Source organism: Neoarius graeffei, chromosome 22 (assembly GCF_027579695.1).
Source record: "Neoarius graeffei isolate fNeoGra1 chromosome 22, fNeoGra1.pri, whole genome shotgun sequence".
NCBI lineage: Eukaryota > Metazoa > Chordata > Actinopteri > Siluriformes > Ariidae > Neoarius > Neoarius graeffei.
The window spans coordinates 3,160,285-3,186,861 of record NC_083590.1 but is presented as its reverse complement, the minus strand read 5'-3'; the positions used below and the strand labels follow the sequence as shown (position 1 = coordinate 3,186,861).

The 26,577-nt window shown below is 38.8% G+C and overlaps 1 protein-coding gene across 2 annotated transcripts in view; it reads right to left on the bottom strand.

Moving 5' to 3' along the window:
• Positions 1-6,965: 6,965 nt before the first annotated feature.
• LOC132870532 (GTPase IMAP family member 8-like) overlaps positions 6,966-26,577 on the bottom strand; it is a 38,544-nt gene continuing 18,932 nt past the window's right edge. Inside the window, exons 2-6 of one of the 2 annotated variants that reach the window (XM_060904206.1) lie at positions 20,956-21,006; positions 20,007-20,615; positions 13,457-14,203; positions 11,842-12,483; positions 6,966-11,543 (exon numbers count right to left, since the gene is read on the bottom strand). In XM_060904206.1, coding sequence (XP_060760189.1) covers positions 9,463-11,543; positions 11,842-12,483; positions 13,457-14,203; positions 20,007-20,615; positions 20,956-21,006 — 4,130 coding nt within the window. In that variant the 3' untranslated portion in view covers positions 6,966-9,462. The remainder of the gene's footprint in view (positions 11,544-11,841; positions 12,484-13,456; positions 14,204-20,006; positions 20,616-20,955; positions 21,007-26,577) is intronic. The other variant, XM_060904207.1, reaches the window with a different exon arrangement.

Sequence of the window (26,577 nt, the reverse complement as noted above, 5' to 3'; positions counted from 1 at the left end):
CAAAACGGTGCGAGTTTTAGGGGCTAAGCAGGGCTGAAACGAGCTGAGTCGTGCTGTTTTTTGGTAGTCGAAACGCGAGCCGTGTCGGGCTGAAATGAGCTGAAGCGAGCTGAAGTGAGCTGAAAAAGGGTAGTGGAAAAGGGCCAAAAATGTAACGTCATGCATAAAAGCGCGCCAAAGACTGCAGACTGCAGAGACACAAATTTAGAGGCTTTGAAAGATGAAGTGTTCACATGTTAGCGGGGCGCATAAAAGGAAAAAAAAGAGAGACATGCAGGTAATGACTGAATCATTGCCTAAAGTCACAGACTTTTTTTAAGGTAAGGATCACCAATCTGTTCAGAATATCAGCTACTTATCAGTTATCAGCCTACCAGCAGCTAGGCTATGTGCAGCTAGGCTAGATATGCTATGATCTGTCCAACAGTAAAATAAATCAGTTGTGATTTGAATACGTGTCGTGTGATTTGAACTTATACGAATTTACCACTGTCTTAGTAGTAAATCCTTATAAATATAAGGATAAATCCTTATAAGGATTTATAAATAAATATATATGCCATGTATGATTTACTCCTGAAAGTGGCCCATTTTGCATTTTCCTCATACAAATTTTTTATGAAAATCTAGTATGTATGAAGTGAACATTGTGCATGGTTTTTACAGATAATGTGTATGATGAATTACACCGTCTTTGTATGCTTCACGTAATGTTTGTAGTTTTAAATTATATTTTACAGTTTAAAATGTACATGCCTTTTATATGTAAATCCACACAAACATATCTGTTTTTGTTTGAATTGTGGATGTATCGTAAAGGTATTCTATGATGGCTCTCTATGTTTTTTATATGTCAACCTACTGAAAAAGACAGGTTTATTGTATGACTTCTTTAGGTTTATAGATGTTTTTATATGTCGATCAATTACTATAAATGTAAAAATAGAAGAGGTTTTTTTGTATGAATTGTTCAGGTTTATCTATGTTTTTAAAATGTCAACCAATTACTGTCAATGTAATGTTGACATATAAAAAAACATAGAGAGCCATCATAGAATACCTTTACGATACATCCACAATTCAAACAAAAACATATATGTTTGTGTGGATTTACATAAAAGGCATATACATTTTAAACTGTAAAATATAATTTAAAACTACAAACATTACATGAAGCATACAAAGACGGTGTAATTCATCATACACATTATCTGTAAAAACCATGCACAATGTTCACTTCATACATACTAGATTTTCATAAAAAATTTGTATGAGGAAAATGCAAAATGGGCCACTTTCAGGAGTAAATCATACATGGCATATATATTTATTTATAAATCCTTATAAGGATTTATCCTTATATTTATAAGGATTTACTACTAAGACAGTGGTAAATTCTTATAAGTTCTTTACTGTTTTTTTTTCGTATGGGTTATAATCCTGTTAGTATAATAGCATATTTCTATGGGGATAATAAAATGTCTAAAACGGCATCTACTGAAGAAATTGATGAAAAGATTGTAGCCTATAATGTTCACAGTTCGGGCAGCAGACAGAGTAAGCATACTGAGGGGAATAGCAATACAAAGCTAGCGCAGATCCACATTCCTCGCTAGCTGTGTTGGGTGTGTTGTTAACCCGTGTGGATTTAAGTGAAATACTTGAGAAGTTCTGTGGTCAAGACAACGTTTTAAGGTAAGGACACTTGATTATTAATGTTTGCCCACCGTGGCTTGTTGTTGACGAAAGGCCCACGTGATTTTGCCTTATGCAGCTACTGCTAGCGTCATGCTTTGAACTAGGTTAAGCTCATTTGCGCTAAAGGATGGGTTTATTGAAGGACTTTGATGTAGCTAGTTTCTTTTTAAAAAAATTGTATGCTCAAAACAGTATGCCCGTGTTCATCATGTTTAACTTTTTTCTTGATGGAGTGCGTGAAATATTGTTGCAAGTGGTATTTCGATGCAGTCATGTCAAAAAGGCAGTTGAATGCACGGTCTTATTCAAGGAGAAGGAAGACTTGCATGATGCTTGAACATAGATCGGTAAAATAGACCCTAGTAGGACTCGGTTTTGTGTATTTCGGTCTGTAGAGTTATGAGTTTGGCCGCTGTCCATGGTGTTTACGTTTCATGTGGCCACCGAGCCAAGTACCTTGACTTGCAGTGAATGTTTTCATGCCGCCGAGCTATTTTTATGTATTTTATTTTTTAAAAGGCCTTGTCTGTAGGTGTGTGTTTTATGCTTACACATAGGTCTACATTATCGCGCACGCGCGCTTGTGTGGTTATCTCTGGCCATGCCCCTGCGTGAAAGTTACGCAGTATCACTGTCCTGTCCGTGGTAATAATCAGAACCGGCTCTGTAATGATAATGCGCGCGTTCTTCTCTCCCTCTGTGGTCGGATGTGTTGAGCGATGTGAGCGTGGGCCTTGCGCAGCTACGCTGAGCCAAACGTAACCTATCGTAGGCTTCTAGGCTAATTACGCGCTTGCACTGTAAATGCTTGACACATATTGCAAATAAAATAAGAGTGTTTTCCTGGCCAACGGTAAGGGTAGGGTTGACAGGTAGCCTATGAGGGGCCTAGCCCCTGGGCCACGGGTGTTGATAAAGCGCCCCTGCGGACATGGAGGAGACCGAGGAACCTGTGGTGGACGACCCTGCAGAAAACGCTATTTCTTCCAGTAATGAAGTGCACCCCTGGCCCTACATACGTGATCACTTCAGCTTCGTAGAGAAAAGGGGTGACAGTTTCATTATGCAATGCAGATTATGTGTGCCCAAGAAGACAACCATTGCGGCATACAAAAATTCGACGTCTAATCTGCGCAAGCATGTTGAGGTAAGTATTGTCATTGGCATAATGTTTCCTTTCCATAGTAAAACCGACAATAGGCTGGTTATATTCCAAAAATAGTGGATGGCATTGCTAATGTTGAAGTAGCAACCTGTTGGTACTGTAACATAACGGTAACTAGTCTGTTATTCGGTTGGCTAATCATGCAAGCAAGTTAGCTCGCCAACCTGACGTGATCAGTCCTCCTACCATTCTACATCCAACAGGCCAGAAAGGAATACTAAGCAAAACAAATAATGTTTGAATTGAATTGTTCAATAACACACAGTGCACACAGGCAAGCTACGAGATTTCGGTGCAACATTTCACTTTCATATTTCGTGTACAATGCTTTGTGTGTGGTCAGGGCGATGTAAACGACATGACTGTGTGTATTGACCTTTTTTGTTTGTCTCAGTTTTAATGCAGCATTATCCTAAGCATTCAATTTGATACACTTCCTTTAAATAAAACATCTGGGTTGAGATGTACATATATCCTTGTTTCCTCTTCTTTTTCATTTTTGCACAACACAATGGAGGCAGAAAACACCCATTGTTAAAAGTAACGTTTTACTTTTACTCAAAGTACATTTTAAATGATCTACTTTTTACTTTTACTTGAGTAGATTTTTTGTCTGGTAACTTTACTTGTACTTAAGTAAAATTTCATCAGAGTAACAGTACTTGTACTTGAGTATAATATTTTAGTACTCTTTCCACCTCTGCGATTGGGCACAGAATTTAAGTTGTCACTTTATGCTGATGATTTATTGTTAAATGTCTCAGATCCTGTCCTTTCCATTCTCACAATTTTATCTGCTTTCCAGAGATTTGGATCATTCTCAGGCTATAAAGTGAATATCTCTAAAAGTGAATGCTATCCTATTAATGCTTCAGCATCACAGCTCACACAGTCAGACGTCCCTTTTAAGATGAATCTGTCTGGCTTTAGGTATCTTGGGATCAGCGTTACCAGAACGTTAAAGTCACTTTTTTCTGCTAATTTTTTACCTTTAATGTCTAAAATTAAATCTGATTTCCAAAGATGGAGAAGCTTGCCTCTCTCGTTAATTGGAAGAATTCATGCAGTTAAAATGAACATCTTGCCCAAATTTCTATTTTTGTTCCATTGTCTCCCAGTTTTCCTGCCAAAGCAGTTTTTTAAAACAGTTGATCAAACTATTTCTGACTTCTTATGGTGTGGAAAGGCTCCCAGGATCCGTAAATCCATACTTCAGAGATGTAAATTCAATGGTGGATTGACACTTCCGAATTTCCAACTGTATTATTGGGCGGCACATATTCACATAATTTCATTTTGGTTCAAATCTATGAATCTGCCATGGTGCAACTTGGAGGCACAGTCATGTGTTTCATCCTCCTTACCTGCTTTACTTACCTCTTCTATTCCATCTAACCCCTCTGGCTTTACAAATAAAGTGGTTTACTCCACACTTAAAATTTGGTATCAGTTTAGGAAGCACTTCAAATTTAAGTCAGCATCTACATTAGCTCCTTTACTGAAGAATCATTTATTTCAACCTCCGCTTACAGATTTAACCTTTCTCGCATGGCATAATAAAGGCCAGAAATGTTTTAAAGACCTTTACAAGGATGGTATTTTTCATAGCTTTACAGATCTCTCAAGAGAATTTCATCTCCCACCTTCTCATCTCTTTCGATACTTTCAAATTAGACACTGCGCTAAAGCTTTGTTTCCAGTTTTTCCTTGCTCATCGCCTACTCTACACTGGGAGGTGTTTTTAAACCACGATCCACTTCAAAAATCATTTATTTCTAAAGTTTATAACGAACTTCTTTCTTTTGATTGCTCACCAGTTACTAAAGTTAAGACTGCCTGGGAAGATGAACTGGATCTAAACTTGGAGGATGACTGGTGGGACACTGCTCTTAAGAAAAATTCACACAAGCTCATCCTGCGCTCCTCTCACACTTATACAGTTTAAAGTCCATTTTTCCAAAGCTCGATTGTCTCAAATCTATCCCAGTATTGCCGACAAATGCGACAAATGTCATGCCTCATCCTGCAATTTAACCCATATGTTCTACTCTTGTCCGCTACTCTCTTGCTTCTGGTTGAATTATTTTGATACCATGTCAAAAATACTTTCAGTGACCATAAAAGTCTCCCCCCATGTTGCCATATTCGGGCTCCCAGAGGACCATAACCAGTTTACCTCTCATCAATTAGATATTTTAGCTTTTACTTCCTTACTGGCAAGACGCCACCTTCTACTCCACTGGAAGTCGACTAAAGCTCCTTCTAGTAGTCAGTGGCTCAATGACGTCATGTCTTTTCTAAAGTTGGAAAAGATCAGATATTCAGTGAAAGGTAACTCTGCTAAATTTTATAACCAGTGGCTTCCCTTTCTTACATTCTTCCACTCTCTCCAGTCTCTGCCCCCTGACTGACGGACCCTCTCTCTCTCTCCCTTTTTTTTTGTCTTTTGGTTTTATTTGCACTGTGCAGCTTTAATACTTAATTACTACATAATAGAACTTCCAGTCATTTATTTATTTATTTATTTATTATTTTCTTTGAATTGTGTAATGTCTTGTTTTTGTTCGCATGGAAAAAAACATCCTAGGAGGAAAACTGTATGCCTTTCTCTTAATTTATCGAGATGCACAGTATTTCTGTGGTATCGGTGTGTGTATTTTGTAGATTGTTGTGCAGGGATGGTGTGATACTTAACGTAGATTTGACATTGATTCCTGTTTTGATGTGCCTTGCCTCATCTCATTTCATTATCTCTAGCCGCTTTATCCTTCTACAGGGTCGCAGGCGAGCTGAAGCCTATCCCAGCTGACTACGGGCGAAAGGCGGGGTTCACCCTGGACAAGTCGCCAGGTCATCACAGGGCTGACACATAGACACAGACAACCATTCACACTCACATTCACACCTACGCTCAATTTAGAGTCACCAGTTAACCTAACCTGCATGTCTTTGGACTGTGGGGGAAACCGGAGCACCCGGAGGAAACCCACGCGGACACGGGGAGAACATGCAAACTCCACACAGAAAGGCCCTCGCCGGCCACGGGGCTCGAACCCAGGACCTTCTTGCTGTGAGGCGACAGCGCTAACCACTACACCACTGTGCCGCCGCCTTGCCTCCTTAAAAAAAAAAAGAAAAACATGGTTCTGATTCTGACACCGTACTGCTCTCAGCCAATCAGAACACACATACTGCTCTCAGCCAATCAGAACACACCGTACTGCTCTCAGCCAATCAGAACACACCGTACTGCTCTCAGCCAATCAGAGCACATCTGAATGAATATGAAGGAAGATTGCAAAAAAAAAGAAAAGATTTTGACCTTTTTGGTGACCTTGAGCAGATGACCCTCAAAATGTTGGAGGTTCTATTATCTATCCTGAAAGTTTCATAAACATTGGTCCAGCTGTTTTCCAACAATATCATTAACAAAACAAAGAAACCTCACCAAAAGCAATACCTCGCCCCCTGGTGGACTCTGTCCCAGGTGAGGTGGTAATAATAATAATAATAATAATAATATTATTATTATTATTATTATTATTATTATTATTATTAATAATGTGACTGACAAGCAGTAAAGAGGAAAGCAGAGTGAAAGACAGAAGAAAACAGATGAGTCTTTAAAGACATGCTGGCTGTGTGAAGAAAATTACTGAACACTAAAGCTATGATGGAGAGACAAATGCGGAAAGTGAAGTAGAAGTTGTAGGAGGATGGAGAAGGTCAGAAAAATAGAAGGGAGAAAAATTACTGAGGGCTTTAAGTTGAAGTGAATTTATTTATTTATTTTTTTAATAGGGAACCAAAGTTTTGGAATACAGTTATAACGAGATTGTGGCAGTGAGGGCGTGGCTGAGCGTCAGCTGTTAACAGCAAGGAGTCAGGCTGAACCAACAGGGGACATGGAATAAACATGTAACACCTGCATCTAATTACTGGCTGTTTATTAATGTGTCTCTGTGTGTCTTTCAGATGGCCAGGAATGAAATCATTCATAACAACACTTTAAATGTGATTACATTATCAAATTTGGAGATTTGAATATGAATAATTTTAAAATGTATAAAAATTTTAATATTTATAATAATAGTGGTAAACATAGCAATGAAAAAATGTTTATTTCAAAGATTACAGCACTTTGTTTACATACATAATTTGCAATTATTTTATCTGTGACAAACAAGAACTGAGCTGAAAGTATTGTGCGAGTCGCCATTTAAGATATTTCAGTATAGAGGGGACCATGAAGATTGGTCCAGCTGTTTTCCTGTAGTGTCATGAACAAAAAACAAAAACAAACAAACAAACAAACAAACAAACATACATACAAACAAACAAACAAACCCCACTGAAAACAATGCCTCGCCCCCTGGTGGACTCCGCCCTGGCGAGGTAATAAAACTCTTCCACTGCATTTAAAGGCAGTTTGTTGTTCTATGGACATGGAGCACACTGCAGAGCAACTACACTTCTGTAAATGTTGTATAATAACCAAATAATATTTCTTTATGCATTCAGCTGGTTGCTTTTAAATACAAACATTTCTGCAAATTGCAGATAAATATCCGTTTTCTCCACTGATATACACGATCAGTGGTAACAATCTGTGTTTCTCTCTGTGCTGTGAATTTCTTGTTAGTGATGTTGGTATCTGTGAATTGGTCTGTTACAGCAGTGAAGAGTGCGTGAACTCCATATTAATGCATACAACAAACACAAATATATTATATTCAGGGACTTTTGTCCATGTCGTGCATCTCAGAATCAGAAACACTTTTATTGACAGGCAGGGGCGCCGTCAGAAATTTTGGGTCCCATGAAAGATTAGAATTTTGGGCCCCCCAACTTTGCCCACCCTCGTTACAATTGCACTATTGTCATTATTTGACTTTTGATAGCCCATGGACCTTGAGTTTGTGACTTTGTTATTACATTTTATGTATTAACCTACCAGGGACTAGGTGAAAACTGGTCAGTGACTAATTCTGGTGCATTTACAATCACAAATGAAAATTCAAGATTTTGCCACATGCCTTCTTGTGCTAGGACAATTGGTAGTGAAATGTGTGATGTGACTGCTAATAAATCATAGAAAAAGTTTTCTACCCAGCATCAAAATACCTATGGAAATCCCATGGATTGTTATGTGTTAGGTAGAAAGCTGTGTGTACTGTTCTGCAAAAAGGGAATATGTTCAAAAATTATCATTAAAAACTTCAATCCTAAAGCATTTATGGGTTGTATTGCTGCTTACCTCCTTCTCCAAAGGGGGGTTCAGTGGTTTGCTAGGGCGGAGGTCCCCCTGAGGCTGAATCTGTGCATATTTAGGGCACCCCATTAGTTATGAAACTGGTTATTAGCACTAGTTATTAGCACCAGCATAATGTAATATTTCATCTTGTTTATCACACAAGTCAGTTCAGTTATTAAAATGGAAAAAATGTCACTGTACAAACTGTAAAAGTGTTCTCTTGATAGGCTAATCCAACCACGTTCATACTGTTCATTTACCATTCGCTAACATTTTGAACACACATGTGAGCGATAGCTACCTTTCTTTGGGAAAAACTGAGTGACCAGTTGCCTCCCTCTCCGGTCCCTCTCAGCTTTCAGCTGCCTTTCTTTACGTTTTTGACAGCCACTCTTCATATTTAGCGATCATAGACTGTACGCACTCCACTGCTGGCTGGCTGCTGCACCGCGACACAGCAGCAAGTAGCGTTGCACTGATCAGCACACAGATTTAACGCATCGCGCTTCTACCAGAACTGGACCGTACCATTTCGCAAAAGGGGGAGGGTTAAATGACAATATGTTGAAGAACTCAAGAAATAGACAACCTTGTTCAATTAGCTCATTTTACCAGATGGAATATTGCATTGTTGTTATTTCAAAAGTCTTATTAAAATCATTAAAAGCATATTTTCAGCCCCTTAAAGGACCCCATGGCAGTGCTGGGCCCCTAGAATTGTTCTAACCTTTCCCCCCCTGGCGGCGCCCATGTTGCCAGGTATGCGAACACATGAGGAATTTGACTCCGATACCACTTAGCTTTCATAGTACAACACAGATAAAAGCATATACACAAAACAAACAAACAAAACAAAGGAATGGTAATAGTCGGGAATAATAGGGAATACAGAGAGAGAGTCTAACTGCAGTGATCTTCTAGTCTGGTTAACACCAGACCATATCACAAGTGAAATATGTCTTTTCTTTTCAGATCGGAACGATTGTGCAAAGCAGCATGGGATTTCCCAGGCTAGTGATCTTCAGGGGAAGATCTCTGATTGATTAATGGTCCATTTGGAGGTAAAATAAAGGAATATGGAGTGGAACTGTGTCGTTGTGCTTCAAATTTAAACCCCAGTAGATCAGTAACCACAGAAACAGAAATAAGATATTTATATTAAAAAATACAGAATCTAATTTTATGTGACAAAAACCCCACAATGTAATTAAAATAGAGGCAAACCGACCTGAAACAAAGCATAATGCTGTTGATATAAATCACATGTTAATCTACTGATAAACTGATATTAACTAAAAAATGTGGATTAAAAAACATCAAGTCTGAATGAATTTCAAACAAGCTTTCATTCAGTTTTCTTTTGTTCTTTCTTCATGGAACAAGCTTTAACAATTCGATCCACAAGTCTGCCTGCTCTTGTTCTTTTTGACTCGACGTGTGCACAGCCCGCTTCAAACCCTTTACGCATCGCCTCTTTAACTTTTTCATCATCATCATCACATTCTTCCTCTGCCCGTTTAACTTTTTCATCATCATCATCATCATCATCATCACATTCTTCCTCTTCATGAGCTTTAAATTCTTCCTCTTCATGAGCTTTAAATTCTTCCTCTGCCTGTTTAACTTCTGCATCAAGTTGAGTTTTAAATTCTTCCTCTGCCTGTTTAACTTCTGCATCAAGTTGAGCTTTAAATTCTTCCTCTGCCTGTTTCCTGGCTGCTGCTTCTGTCTGTGCTTTCTGGGTCTCCAGTTCTTTCTTGTGTTGCTCTGTAATGAAGGCAAGATTTCTCTCCTCCTCCTCCTTGTGTTTTCTTTCTTCTTCTTCTTTCTCCTTTCTGAAATCTTCCTGTTGTTTCCGTAGTTTTTCCTCCATTTCCTTTTTGTGTTCTTCCTCCTTTTCCTTTCTTTCTCGCTCATCTTTTTCTCTTTGTGCCTTTAGCTGTTCCTCCATATTTCTGATCTTTTCATTCAAATCATTTTCTATTCTTTTCCTTTCTTGTTCTTCTTTCTCTTTTCTTTCCTTCTCTCTTAAATCTCTAGCCTCCTTTTCTTTCTGTCTTTCCCACTCATATTGATTCTGCTTCCTAAACAGCTCTAAACTCCACTTATCCATAGCAGCAATTCTTTCCTCCCAGACCTCCTGCTGTTTGTTTCTCTTCTCCTCCTCCTCCCTCATCCTCTGCTCCCACTCTCGTTGCTGAGATAACTGAAGATCCCGTAGTTCCTTCTTTTTACTTTCCTCTGCATCCTTTATCTTTTCTTCTAAATCCCTTCTTCTCCTGTCTTCTTCTGCTGCCTTCTGTTCATACTCCTGTTGTAGTTTCTTTAATTCTTTTTCTTTATGAATTTTCATCTCTTCTTTTTCTTTTTCTAAATTCTCATTCTCCGCTCTCTGTTGCTCCTTCCACTCTTGTTCTCTCCTCTTCCTTTCCTCCTCCTCCTGATCTCTCCGTTTCTGATCTTCCTGTCTTTGTCTCTCCCACTGTTTCCTGTTCTCCTCACTCTCTCTGTTTATTTGTTGCACCCATTCTTTCATCTTCATGTCATCGTCTTCTCTTCTCTTCTGAAAGTCCTCTCTTGCCTGTTGTTCCCTTTTTTCCATATCTCTTTTTATTTGCTCTTCTCTCTGTTTAAATTCTTCCTCTTTTCTTCTTTCCTCTGCTTCTTGTCTTTCTTTTTGTTTCTGCATCTCTCTCCTCATGTCCTCCATTTCAGCTTCATATTTGGTCTTCAGTTCTTCTTTCTCTCTCTCTATCTGCTCCTCTCTCTCTTTCAGTATTCTCTCCTTTTCTTCTTCTAGAGCTTCCTCGACCTCCTGGAACATCTCATTAGTGTAACAGCCTCCTCCATTCACCTTCACCATTGAGTCGATTTTATCCAGGAGCTCTGACACCTGAGTGTTGCTGCAGTTATCACGGTTGCTGAACACCTGATATCGTTTACCACAGGCTGACAGAAGTTTGTTTAATTCTGGCCCAGCAGTTTTCATAAACTGTTCAAATGTCTGTTCATTAAGCACATCAACCCAGGTGAAGAGTACGATGGTGTATGTGTTTGATTTTCTACCAAAAGTCTTTTCAATGAATTTCACTGCCTCTCTCTCCTCCTGTGTGAAGCGTTGTCCAATTTTCAGCACCAGCAGGAACACGTGAGGACCAGGTGCTGCCATCGATATGCATTTAACAATCTCTTTCCTGGTTTCTTCATTATCAGTATTTGTGTCAAACAGTCCTGGAGTGTCGATCACAGTAATCCGTCTCCCACCGAGCTCTACGGTCTCTTTCTGACACACATAGGTAACTGATTGAAGTGACATCATTTCATCAAATACGTTTTTCCCCAGAATGGTGTTTCCTGATGCGCTCTTCCCAACTCCTGTCTTCCCCAACAGCACAATTCTGAGAGTGTCAGGGCTTTTTGATAAATCTGTACAAAAAAAAAGGCCATTAAACTTTAAAAGAGACAAACATGAATAAAGCTGCTCGAGTTATTATAACATAATGTCATGGGTTTTGTCCTTATTTTATCTCATCTGAACTGTCAAAAAGTAAAATTACATCTGCAAATTTAATTCCTTTTTACATGCTAATGATGATGCTGTCCAACAAAATGTTTATTTATAAACAGTTTCTGATAAATGCAAGTAACAGCTGTCCTTTTCCTTCTGAGAAAAGCAAACAGACTGATAAATACTCAGATTATTTTAAATTGATAATCACTTTACCTTCTGTTTGAGTCCTCCTCTTGAGTTCAGTCACTTGCTGTTGCAGATTTTCAATTTCTGTTTTGTACTGCAGCTGTGTTTCAACCTGGGCATCAGCGTACATGGCCATCGTGTACGGACGATTGTTGTTGTTTTCAAGAAGATCTTTAACACAGATAAACAGATCATCTGCTTTTGTTTTGCTGCTGTAGAATCTAGATCGTCCTCCGTGTGTCTTTATCACAGACTGAAGAGTCTGATCTATCTGTTCCTTCTGCAACTGCTGGTTGATGAGGAATATGACATGGTCATTAATTCTGGAGCTGAAGACCCTCTGAATCATCTTTATTTCTGCATTATCTTCATCAGTGAGACCTTCAGAAACCATGATAAAGAAAACATGGACTCCAGGATCACAGACAGAGACACAGTGTCGAGTCAGACGCATCACTTCCTGTTCTGAGAGCCGAGTGTTGTAGAGAGCGGGCATCTCCACCAGCGTTATCAGGTGTCCACACACTTCTCCCTTCCTTACCACACACTCGGAGCTGGACTCTGACTGGACCAGTGAGGACTTTTTACCCAATAATATTTTAGACACTGAGGCCGTTAATGCTTCCATTCCCAGCAGCACTAGGTTCAAATGTGGAGTCTCTTTTAATTCTACAGTTAAACAGACAAACAAACAAATTAATTGTGTTGACAATTACAATATTACAACAGCATCAGGAGCTGTTCGTTTAGCGACAGAATGATGGAACTGTCAGTGCACGCTCAAAGGGAAACCTGTAGATGGCAGTAATGCAACACTGTGGATGCCAGCTGCTGTAAAACCCAAAAGAAGAAGAAGAAGGTAAACCTGCGCATGCGCACACGGACTTCTTCTGTCTGCTTGACTGCGCCAAGCGAGCGATTTCATGCACATTATTTGCTTTAATCCCCTCAAATTAAATAACTTCCCAGCCACAGAATGGCCTGATATTTTGTGAGATATTACAGAAATAAACAGATATCACAATCACCACATTTCAGAGGGAACTAAATTTCACCGATTTTATGAAATCGAAAGGCCGTCTTGCTTTAAAAGTGCTACACAAATAAGCTTCACTTGACTTGAATGCTAGAAAGAGAGCAAGCAGAATTCTACAGTCTTAACCTGAGTGCAGAATGTGCTTTAGTTTATAATGAGCTCATAATTTCATTACTCATTTCCTGAGGTGAAAGATGTGTTTTAAAAAACACAGAAAAAGAAAAAGAAGAGGTCTAAAAAGAGCCTTTGATCAGTGATTGGTCAATGGGAACCATGTTGATCAGTGATTAACCAATGAGTGTACTGTTGATCAGTAACTGATCAATGCAAACACTGTTGATCAGTGATTGGTCATTGGGAATACTGGAAATGAGCAATCACTAATCACTAACGTGTGCTCAAAAAGTCACGAGATTTATCACTTGGCCTGATCACCAGGGTTCTCAATTCTTCCACATAGACCGTAGTGTGATCAGTCAGTAATTTGTAAGTTGACTGTATCATAAGCTAAAAGTTTCCTGTTACCATGTTACCTTTTATGAGTTTACTGGAAAATACTGGAATACTGAAAAAAGGATAATTTGTAATTGTGTGGTGGGTACTTACCACTGTGTTCCTTCATCAAATTTAATCCAATTTGTTCAAGTTTACTAAATGTGGGTTTTATGCCTGCATGACCAGACTTTCCTCGCTTTTTCGGTTTAGTATGCTCTCCCAGTGTTACTGTTTCTTGATTTTCCAGTTGGCCTCTGAATTGCTCAGATGGTTTTTGGCCTACTGCAGAGTCAGCTTCTTCATATACCTCGCAGATAAGGTTTCCTTTATTCACCTTGACCATCTCTTCCATCTTCTTCACAAGAGCATCCTGGCTGCATCCACTGAAATTTAAATGTCTGTAATTACATTCGGCAATGATCTCCTGTAGGATAGTTTCCTGATCTTGATCTACACTGGTGCTGATTTCTATGTTCTTTGTCGTTAGCACCATGGTGTAATTATGAGCCTCCTCAGACAGATCTGAAAGAATGCGATCCACTCTTCTTTTGTCTGCTTCAGTGAAATCTTCTGGCTGTATAATTAGCATGATCACATGAGGTCCAGGATCCGACAGAGACACACACTCTTTAAGACACTGTGTGAGCTGATGATTCGAGAGGGTTTGTTGAAAAAGATGAGGTGCATTGACGATGGTGATGGTTCTTCCCTTCACATGTCCTCTAACTCTCCCACACTGAAGTGATACTGAATGTCGAGACCCTTCAGTCTCAAACGCAGATCTGCCCAGGATGTAGTTTCCCACACTGCCGGTGTCAGAGAGACTTTTTCCCAACAGAATAATCCTCAGATCAGACACTGCAAAAGAAAAAACACATTCAAAGCTCCAGTGCATGTACTGGGTGTAATCCAATACCATTATCTTTATCTGTATCTGTTTAGTGCTAAAAATATTCATAAACTGATAGTGGGCGTGGTCTGTACCAGAAGGTTTTTATGAGAAGCCCAATACTCTGCCCTGGAAACACTGAAAATCAGTGAGGGGGGAAAAACAAAACAAAACAGGACTTCTGGAAGAGGAATCCATTTTAGTCACAAATTATAACAACTTTAAAAAATATATTTATTCAATTTATTATATAATTTAACTGTTTAATTTTTGAACCAGATGTCCTATGGAACTTTCTGGCAAGTTTTATATCTTCTTTCAAATGTCACTGAATAAACTATTATTATTATTATTATTATTATTATTATTATTATTAATAATAATAATAATAATAATAATACCACATACTGTAACTGTTTCAAAATGACAAGGACTTTCCTCATGAAGAAACTTACAGTTGACAATAATAGCCATCTAATAATGTTATCAGATTTACATTAGGTGTATGTTTATATTTTAAGTTCGTTTCTTAGACAAGGATATTTTTTAAGCTTGTTACCTCGTTAACAGTTTCGGCGAGAATCTCCCGCCTTCTTCAGAAACAGTCACCAGATGTCGAGTGGTGACGTGCCTTATCAGCTGATGTTGCGTTACGGAGGCGTGAACGTCCCGCCCAATTTGACAGGTAGTCCACGCCTCCTGCTGTCAGGTCGCTCCTCCAGGACGGCGCTCCAGGTGTGCGACAGTGCATACGCTCCCTCATCCCGGTTCATCGTCCTCTGCGCCCGCTTACGTATCTCCACTGCCTCTAAAATCCAACGCTGGAATCTATTTTCTTCAGCGCGAATGACTCTGGCCTCTTCCCAATTCATTATGTGATTTTGCCATTTGCAGTGGTCTGAAATGGCTGATTTTAGGTTTTCTTGGTTTGTTTTTTGTTTTTCGGATCTTGTGAGTCTTCTTGTTGTTTCTTTTTCACATTCTATTTGGTGTTCTTTCCTTCGAGTGTGGAAGCATCTGCCCGTCTCGCCAATATAGACTTTATTACATGAATGGCAAGGGATTTCATAGATGACGTTGCATTTATTGTCCAGTTGTATTTTGTCTTTGGGGTGAACTAGCAGCTGTCGGAGGTTCTTGTATGGTTTGACCGGGGTGTTGATGTGGTATTTCCTCATGGATCGTTGGATGCGTTCTGTGACTCCTTTTATGTATGGTAGTGTGACAAAGCCCCGGTTTGTTTTTTCGGTGTTTTTTCTTATTTGTTTATTTTCTTTTATTTGTGTCTGTAATTTCTCTTTCCGAATTGCCCACGGTGGATATTGGCAGTTTTTTAATGCCTGTTGGATGTGTTGGTCCTCCTCCTGTCTGTCTTTCTCCTCTGTGATGCTCTGTGCTCGGTCGTATAGTGTTCTGATTACTGACATTTTGTGTGCGATGGGATGTTCAGATGTCCAGAGAAGATATTGGTCGGTGTGTGTAGGTTTTCTGTATGTAAGTTATGTTTTTTATGTAAAGCCTCTACATAAAAAAATCCAATACCAACAAGAAACGCGGAAAGGACCATCGAAAGAGCGCGAATGACTCTGGTAAGAGAAAGAATCAGATGCACGACAAACAAAATCAACAATTTAAACACAGAAATAGCACAAAGAAAACAAGATTTCAAACTCCGGTTCAAATGCAGCAGTGACATGGAAAAAAATATGGAAGAACATCTGAATGCAATACAAGAACAAGAGTTTTCAAAAACAAAAACACGCCATATTAAAAAACTGAACAGACTTATCAATAAGAAACAAAATAAATGCAAGGACAAGCAAATAAACGAAAAATGGATTTGCAACCTGTCTAAACACACACTAACAACAGCAGAACACACTATACTCTCACGGGGACTAAACTATGCCATCACACCAAATAAAATCCCGCATGAAGAATTCGTATTAGCCACGGAACTAGCGTGCAATATGATACAGGACCAAGGACAGAAGGCCGCATTAAGGAACGAAATAGCAGGCATCCTCACCTCAGCTAAACCGCCACCCAGAAACATAACCAAACAGGAAATGGAAGCCATCAGAACACTCGCAAAGAACAAGAAAATAACAATATTACCGGCTGATAAAGGGAGGACCACGGTTATCCTGGACACTAATCAATATGAAAAACAAATGAATGAAATGCTCACGGACCCAAACACATATGAAGTATTAAAAAAAGACCCGACGGAGGAAAAGAAAAAAAAAGACTAAAACTATTACTCAAACCGTTAATGGATGACAACAAAATCGATAAACAAACATACAACCACCTCATCCCCACAGCAAACATCACCCCCCGGATATACGGCACACCGAAAATTCATAAACCCGGAGCACCACTAAGACCCATAGTAGACAGTATAGGATCAGTTACTTACAACCTTTCCAAGACGCTGGCAGACATAATTAAACCACTTCTCGGACTCACGGAATACCACTGCAAAAACTCAAAACAACTGGCGAAAGAATTAAAGGAAATCAAGATAAAAAAGGATGAAATGTTTGTATCGCATGATGTCATATCCCTCTTTACAAAAACACCGGTCACAAACACTCTTAACATAGTAGAAAACCGGTTAAAAGCAGACAGAACCCTGAAAAAACGCACAAAACTTACAGCACAGGACATAAAACTATTACATTTCATTTCCACTTCCACATTTTTCCAATTTAGAAGCATAATCTATAGACAAAAAGAGGGATTTGCAATGGGGGACCCGCTATCTGCCACTCTATGTAACTTTTTTATGGAGGATCTGGAAACCCGAGCCATAGAAACAGCACCGGATGACTGCAAACCTATCTTCTGGAAAAGATATGTTGATGACATTCTCGAAATAACAAAAACAGGCCACACACAACAATTCATGGATCATCTAAACTCCATAGACAAGACAGGCAACATCAAATTCACACATGAAGAGGAAACGGACAAGACAATAGCATTTCTGGACCTAAAAATACACCACACAGAAGAAGGGAACATTAGAATTACAACATACAGAAAACCAACACACACCGACCAATATCTTCTCTGGACATCTGAACATCCCATCGCACACAAAATGTCAGTAATCAGAACACTATACGACCGAGCACAGAGCATCACAGAGGAGAAAGACAGACAGGAGGAGGACCAACACATCCAACAGGCATTAAAAAACTGCCAATATCCACCGTGGGCAATTCGGAAAGGGAAATTACAGACACAAATAAAAGAAAATAAACAAATAAGAAAAAACACCGAAAAAACAAACCGAGGCTTTGTCACACTACCATACATAAAAGGAGTCACAGAACGCATCCAATGATCCATGAGGAAATACCACATCAACACCCCGGTCAAACCATACAAGAACCTCCGACAGCTGCTAGTTCACCCCAAAGATAAAATACAACTGGACAATAAATGCAACGTCATCTATGAAATCCCTTGCCGTTCATGCAATAAAGTCTATATTGGTGAAACGGGCAGATGCTTCCACACTCGCAGGAAAGAACACCAAATAGAATGTGAAAAAGAAACAACAACAAAAAGACTCACAAGATCCGAAAAAGAAAAAGCAAACCAAGAAAATCTAAAATCGGCCATTTCAGACCACTGCAAATGGCAAAATCACATAATGAATTGGGAAGAGGCCAAAGTCATTCGCGCTGAAGAAAATAGATTCCAGCGTTGGATTTTAGAGGCAGTGGAGATACGTAAGCGGGCGCAGAGGACGATGAACCGGGATGAGGGAGCGTATGCACTGTCACACACCTGGAGCGCCGTCCTGGAGGAGCGACCTGACAGCAGGAGGCGTGGACTACCTGTCAAATTGGGCGGGACGTTCACGCCTCCGTAACGCAACATCAGCTGATTAGGCACGTCACCACTCGACATCTGGTGACTGTTTCTGAAGAAGGCGGGAGATTCTCGCCGAAACTGTTAACGAGGTAACAAGCTTAAAAAATATCCTTGTCTAAGAAACGAACTTAAAATATCTGTAATAGTTAGACATAATGAACATCCACTACATAAGGTGTATGTTTGTTTGTTTGTTAGATTCCATAAATGCCAGAAATTTCTATGGACATTCTTATCAGACACTTCTATAAATCTGGAGGCACTCTGAGTGTTTCTGGAGTCCTTTAGGCAGTATTTTGTTATCATGACTGTAATTTCCAGAAAGATTTTAAGAATAACAGAGAACGGTCATTTAAAAACAAGGAAAAAGATTTGCAATGAGCAGACAAATTAATATTATTAATATGAATTAAATGATTATTTGCAGAGAGCCCAGTAGAGCTATGCTGGTGTCCAGAGGTGAGAGGAGAGAGAGAGAGAGAGAGAGAATGAGCATGTATGACCCAGAGCATAAATTTAAAAAATAAAGACAGAAAAGTGTGAGCAAATCTGAAAATAAAATGCACCTTCTGTTCCTCATTTCCCAAGAGCCACAGGAGTGTTAGAATAATGTTAAAGAGTTTTTATTCTGTTAACAGCGTTGCCAGATTCTGCCTATAATTTCTGTGTTGCAGATATACAGTATACTCCTAATCACAAACGCACTCCACTTTTAACTTGTTTCTGTTGTTGGTTTATTGGTTTTTTTTAATTAAAAATGAATGTCTACTGTCCCTCTGTCCAAACATTCTGGACTAGATTCAATCTTTTTGTGAGGTTTTTGATTTGAAGTTAAGGTGGAGTTTAGGTGGAGTTCTTCCTGAAACCTGGCAACCTCCCCACGAACATCAGTGACAGAGGGCCTTTAAAACTGCACATTTAAATGGAAACTTTTAATTTAAATTATATTTTTCATCCTGCACGATCTCTATGCATCTTTTAACCCAAAATATACTCCATTGAACGTCCATATCTGTATTCATATCCATGTAGGCTGCATTATCTGTTCACTCCAAATAGTCTTTGTTTACTTCCCTAGTATTTAGTGTCACCATAATGTATGAGAGTACAGAGATCTGAACAGAAGATACTCGAACTCCACTGTGATTGTGAGGTGTGCACTTATTTAACACAAATCATCTCTGCTTGGATACACTGATATGCAATATAGCTGAATTATTATTATTATTATTATTATTATTATTATTGATTGATTGATTGATTGATTGATTAATATTTTATATAAAGGTGGCTGAGACTGCTTTACACAAGACATTAGTATCAGTATCAGGAGTTACTCTCGTATAGACTGAAACAGGTGACGGATCATCAGGTCTTTTTGCAGACCTGATCATTTTTTTGTTAAAATGCTTTTTTACGGTGTTAGTGTTCTATCAGAACTACAAAGTTCCCTTTGGACTTACATTTACTGACACTGTAATACACTACATGTTCTTTACTACATTCTCACAAAGCCTTGAGCTTAATTCCAATTTTCTTCCCCCCACTGTTGAGGGAAAACTCTGAAGTGGAAAGAAATTGTAGATTTATTCAACTTGAATGATAATTTCTTCCACTGATGTCCTTCTTTGTGAAAGTTTTAAATTAGAGTTCTACTGCCTATTCCAACCATCTTCCACATTCTGCTGTACGTATTTCATTGTATCATGTTAAAATGCTTTCTTTAATTAATTTACAAGTTGACCCAATCAATAAAGAACATTTTTGAGGAAGCTGCAAGAGATAGCATGCACTGAAGTGTGGGAAACTAGCTTTAACTGTAGATTTTACTTGATCTTTAACATCTCATGGTCATGACTGAAAACCATAAATTACACGTACCTTTACTCTCCTCCAGTTTTTCCTTTACTGTTTTTTCACTCAAATGTTCTTGAGGTCTTTTCAGTGTTCCTGAGTGTTTCTTCTCTTGTAGCGCACTTCCCCCGGTCTCCTTCACCACTGCATCTATTTTCCCCAAAAGCTGAAGGACCTGATGTTTATTGAATTTAGATACATTCTGAATTCTGTGATGTCTAAATTCGCATTCACTGATGAATCCATGGTCTTCACCTGTAGTTATCACTATTGAGCGTTTCCGAGACAGTGGGCTGTAAGTTTCCAATATGCTTCTGACTCTGTCATGTTGCTCATGCGTGAATTTTTCTGACTGAAGCACTAACAGAAACACATGAGGTCCAGGATGAGCGAGAGAAATGCACTCCTTTACTCTCTGAGTCAGTTCCTCCTGAGAGAGATGTGGATTATAGAGATGAGGCGTGTTGATGATGATGACGGTTCTTCCCTCCACGTGACCACTGGCTCTCTCACTGTACAGCTTTACTGAAGAAAAATGAAGTTCAGTCTCAAATGCAGATCTGCCCAGGATGAAGTTTCCCACTCTACTGGTCAGGAGAACGTTTTCCCCCAGCAGCACAATTCTCACTTCAGACACTGAAACATTATTAGGAAACAAATATGAATGATCACGATATCAGGCAGGTGGTTTAATGTTATGTCTGATCTGGTGTGTGTGTGAGAGAGAGAGAGAGAGAGAGAGAGAGAGAGAGACCCTTAAGACAACACAACGTTAAACTAATTGATTAGGGTTTATGCTGATTTCAGGGACAACACTGAATTGGTATTGTGACAATGCAACAACTAAGGCACATTTCTGAAGAACATTGTTCAAATATAGTTCTGTAAAACAAAACATTTATTCATTCATAGAATTATAAATCATCAGACAAATGACAGTATTGTTTCTGGATATTGTGAAGTCAATGATACTCACTTGTGGGTGGAGTTATCGGCAGGCTTCTACATCTCTTAGGGCTTAAGAACCCTGTGAGGGAGAAAAATTCTATCAAGTTGGGTTCAACACACACCATTACATCAATTTCCACCATATGGAATTTTCCATTATTTTGGATTTTGTCAAAAATGATTAAGTTTCCACAGGTTACAAATTTTGTCCAATCTTTATGAAATTTGGCAGAGACTATCTTCAGACCAAGAATCACAAACATCATTTGTTGGCTTTTTTATTTGCCAAAGTGTTCTCCCATTATAGCCAATCAAAATCAGCGGTCAAGCCATCAAACAGGAAGTGAGCTCATATCCCAGCAATGCTTTGATGTATCAAACCCAAACTGTGTACATGAACTTGGGACCCCATTTTGAAGGAGCAGAAAAATTGTCATTTGACTACCAGGAGACGCTGCAATAAATAAAAATGCATTTTGCTTAATAACTGTTGCTGCATTTGCCTTTAAAATAATCCTCATCTCATCTCATTATCTCTAGCCGCTTTATCCTGTTCTACAGGGTCACAGGCGAGCTGGAGCCTATCCCAGCTGACTACGGGCGAAAGGCGGGGTACACCCTGGACAAGTCGCCAGGTCATCACAGGGCTGACACATAGACACAGACAACCATTCACACTCACATTCACACCTACGCTCAATTTAGAGTCACCAGTTAACCTAACCTGCATGTCTTTGGACTGTGGGGGAAACCGGAGCACCCGGAGGAAACCCACGCGGACACGGGGAGAACATGCAAACTCCACACAGAAAGGCCCTCGCCGGCCACGGGGCTCGAACCCGGACCTTCTTGCTGTGAGGCGACAGCGCTAACCACTACACCACCGTGCCGCCCAAAATAATCCTTGTGTCTGGTAATACTGTAGGGGATCCCAAGGGGAAGATACGGCAATTTGTCGTCAGCCTAAAGGCCCGGTCCCACTGGCTGATGGACACAAAACGTATGCAAAAAGGACACAGCGGGCGAGCAAAATTTTGGGGGTGGCTCTATCCGTTTTCATCCGCTCCAGAAATGGACAAAATTGGCAAAAAATTGCAAAAACATAACGGAAAAGAACGGACGTCGGTAGTATATAGCAGGGATGTTAAACGCATGTTCATAGGAAGCCTAGCGGATGAAAACGGATGGAAGTGGATGACAGCTCCGAAGGGGTTACCGGTGATAACTGAGAAGCGGATGCATAGCAGAAAGAGCGGATGCATAGCGGATGAAGGGGATGCATCACGTACGCCTAACGGAAACAAAGGGGATGTTGCGCGGATGTATACCGGATGCAGACCGTTCACTGCGCATGCGGGGGGTATGAATTGGAGAGCGGGCCGAGAGGTTGCGCGGGAGCGAAGCTGCGCGAGAGCGGACCGAGAGGTTGCGCGGGAGCGAAGCTGCACGAGAGCGGGCCGAGAGGTTGCGCGGGAGCGAAGCTGCGCGGGAGCAGGCCGAGAGGTAGCGCGGGAACGGGCCGCGTAATAACAACAAACGCAATGCCCCCGAAGAAAGCTCCTACGGTCGAGGAGATAGATGATATTAAAAAATCACTCGACTTTCTGGGTGAAGAAATCTCTGCTGTCAGGATGCAGCAGAAGACCATCCTGGACCTGGTAGAAGAGGTCAAAGCTCTGAGGCTGCAGAACACGGAGAAGGCAAAGAGGATCGCCATTCTCGAGAACCGAGTGGAGGAGCTGGAGCAGTACACCTGGATGAATGACATCATTGTGACCGGACTGCAGATTCAGCCCCGCTCATATGCTGGAGCAGTGGCGAGAAGAGATGGAGAGGAACTGAACGAGGAGGATGCTAACTCTGTGGAGAAACAGGTGTTAGCATTCCTGCACTCCAAGGGGATTGAGGTAAAAAGCAATAACATTGAAGCATGTCACCCTCTCCCACGGAGAAGCAACACTGGCAAACCAGCTGTAATAATGCGATTTGCCAACAGAAAGCATAAGATGCAATTGTTAAAACAAGGGAAGAAACTGAAAGGCTCAGATGTTTTTTTAAATGAGCACTTAACAAAAAAAAATGCAGACATTGCAAAAAAGGCGAGACTACTAAGGAAACAGGGGAAAATCCAAAACACTTGGACACAAAACTGCAAGATTTTCATCAAGCTGAAGGGATCTCCAGAAGAGGCCAAGATCTTGGTCATCCGAGATATTGGGGAACTGGACAAATTCTGAGGGAGCCAAATAAAGCAATTTACAATCATGACACAAGGACTGGACACTGGACACTGGACACAAGAACTGGACACTTTCCATTATACTGAGCACAAAATACAAGATATGGAAAATAATATTGATCCGGAAAATAATCTTTTCAGCAACATCAATATCAGCTGCCGGTATTACACTGAATATCAGTACAATGCAAAGATTAGAGATGGAAATATGATATCAATTATTCATTTCAATATCAGAAGTATGTATGCCAATTTCCATAAAATGAAGGAATATCTCAGTCAGTTCAATACTCCATTCAATATAATAGCCATATCAGAAACTTGGATCAACGATGAGATGGGAGTAGATTTTGAGCTGAACGGGTATGAATTAAATTATATCAATAGAAAGAACAAAAGAGGAGGGGGAGTGGCAATATATGTTGATAATAGTTTGGAATATAAAATTAATAATAAAATGATGGTAGCTGTTGATGATTGGATGGAGTGTATTACAATAGAAATATGCTGTGAAAAAATGAAAAATATAATAGTGAGCTGTATATACAGATGTCCTGGATCAAGCATAGAAGTTTTTATAGATTGGATGGAAAGTATGTTTATAAAATCAACTCAGAAGGTCATGTACATCTGTGGTGATTTTAACATCGACCTCTTAAATCATAAGAAACACAAAATGACAGAAGAGTTCATTAATTCAATGTTCAGTATGGGACTGTACCCAACTATTACCAGACCAAGCAGGATCACTTTTCACAGCACCACTTTAATAGATAATATATTTACTAATATCCTGGAAAATAATACAGAGAGTGGACTACTATTAACAGACATCAGTGACCACCTACCTATTTTTAATGTATATTACTGTAATTATAGCAAGAAAAAGGATACTAAAAATTATAAATATATAAGAGTGAAAACTGAAGAAACCATGATTGCACTAAAAAATGACTTAATAATACAGGACTGGAATGTAGTTTATAAAGAAAAAGATGTTGATAAAGCATATGAGGAATTTTTAATAATATTCAATGAACTATATAATAAAAATTGTCCTATAAAGAAATACAGTAATATACATAAATATACAAATAGTCCGTGGGTCACCAAGGGGCTACAAAATGCCTGCAAAAAGAAAAATATATTATACAGACAATTCTTAAAGCATCGAACTATAGAGGCAGAGGAAAAATATAAAAAATATAAAAATAAATTAACTAATATTATGAGGATATGTAAGAAAGACTATTATAATAAATTAGTGGAGAAAAATAAAAACAATATTAAAGGTATATGGACTGTATTAAATGGTATTGTGAGAAATGGATCCAAAACTACAAATTACCCGGAGTACTACACTGAAAATGACAAGACCATAAATAATATGAAGGATGTGGTGAATGGTTTTAACCAATTCTTTGTAAATGTGGGACCAGATTTAGCGGCAAAAATAAAGGAACCCGAGACAACACAATGTGGGAACATAGAAGATATGGGGGACAGAAATCCAAGTACAATTTTTCTAACTGCAACTGATGAGGAAGAAATTATCCAAATTGTAAGAACATGTAAAAACAAAACCTCTGCAGACTGGAATGATATAGACATGTTAACAGTAAAGACAGTTATTGAGGGAATTGTGAAACCACTCACCCACATCTGCAATTTATCTTTTCAATCAGGTACATTTCCAGACAAAATGAAAATTGCAAAAGTGATACCATTGTTTAAAACTGGAGATAGACACCATTTCACAAACTACAGGCCTGTTTCTTTACTCCCCCAATTTTCCAAAATACTCGAAAAACTTTTTTCAGATAGATTGGACAAATTCATTGAAAAACACAACCTCCTTACAGACAGTCAATATGGATTCAGAACGGACAGATCAACATCGATGGCACTAATGGAACTAATAGAGGAAATCACAAAATGTATAGATAATAAAAAAATAGCAATTGGAGTATTTGTGGACCTAAAAAAAGCATTCGATACTATTGATCATAATATATTATTAAGTAAACTAGAAAAGTGTGGTGTTAGGGGAGTCGGGTGGAGTTGGCTGTCGAGCTATCTAAGAAACAGGCAACAGTTTGTGCAGATAGGTGACCATAAATCTGATTTCATGAATATTAAATGCGGGGTACCACAGGGGTCAATATTAGGTCCGAAATTATTCATAATATACATCAATGACATATGTACAATTTCGAAAGAACTGAAATTTGTTTTGTTTGCAGATGACACCAATATTTTTTGTTCCGGTGAGAATTTGCAGCGGACTTTAGAGATAATCACAACTGAAATAAATAAACTAAAACTATGGTTTGACAAAAATAAATTATCATTAAATCTAAGCAAAACAAAGATTATGTTGTTTGGGAGACATAAAATAGTTTGTAATGTAGAATTGATAATAGACAATATTAAGATAGAAATGGTACAGGAAATTAAATTTCTTGGTGTGATTTTGGATCCTAAAGTCTGCTGGAAACCTCATGTAGGATACGTACGAGCAAAACTGGCAAAGTGCTCGGCAATTCTGTGGAAAACAAAACATATTCTTGATTGTAAATCTTTGTATACTCTATATTACTCATTATTTTTGCCATATCTGACTTATTGTGTTGAAGTCTGGGGAAACACCTACAAAACCACTCTGCAGCCGATATGTACAATACAGAAAAGAGCAATAAGGACAATAAACAAAACAGGATACAGAGATCACACAAACCCACTATTCATAAAATCACACATGTTGAAATTTATGGATCTGGTCAAATTCAGAACAGCACAAATAATGTACAAAGCAAGAAATAATCTATTGCCGAAAAATATACAAGGAATGTTTAGTGAGAGAGAGGGGGGATATAATCTAAGGGGAGACCTAAATTTTAAAAAACCAAAAGTTCGAACAAATATGAAAAGCATGTGCGTATCGAGCTGTGGGGTGACTTTATGGAACAGACTGGAGACAGAAACAAAACAAAGTGCAAATATAAATCTGTTTAAAAAAAGGTACAAAAAAATATTTTTAAACAAGTATATTACAGAGGAAGTATGTTAATGGAGGATGATGAGGGATAAATAGAATAGGGTTGATTGTTATGTTAGAACTAGCTTAGTATATGGTATATAATTATTTATGGGGATAGATATATTCATATTTACTGGGATAAGTATGTAGTAGATATTTTTTTTTGTAATTATATATTTATATAGATATTTATGAAGTGTATGTGTTTGTATGTATATGTATGTATATATATATATATATATATATATATATATATATATATATATATATATATGTATGTGTGTGTATGTATATGTGTATGTGTATGTATATATATATGTGTGTATGTATGTGTATGTATATGTGTGTGTATATATATATATGTATGTGTG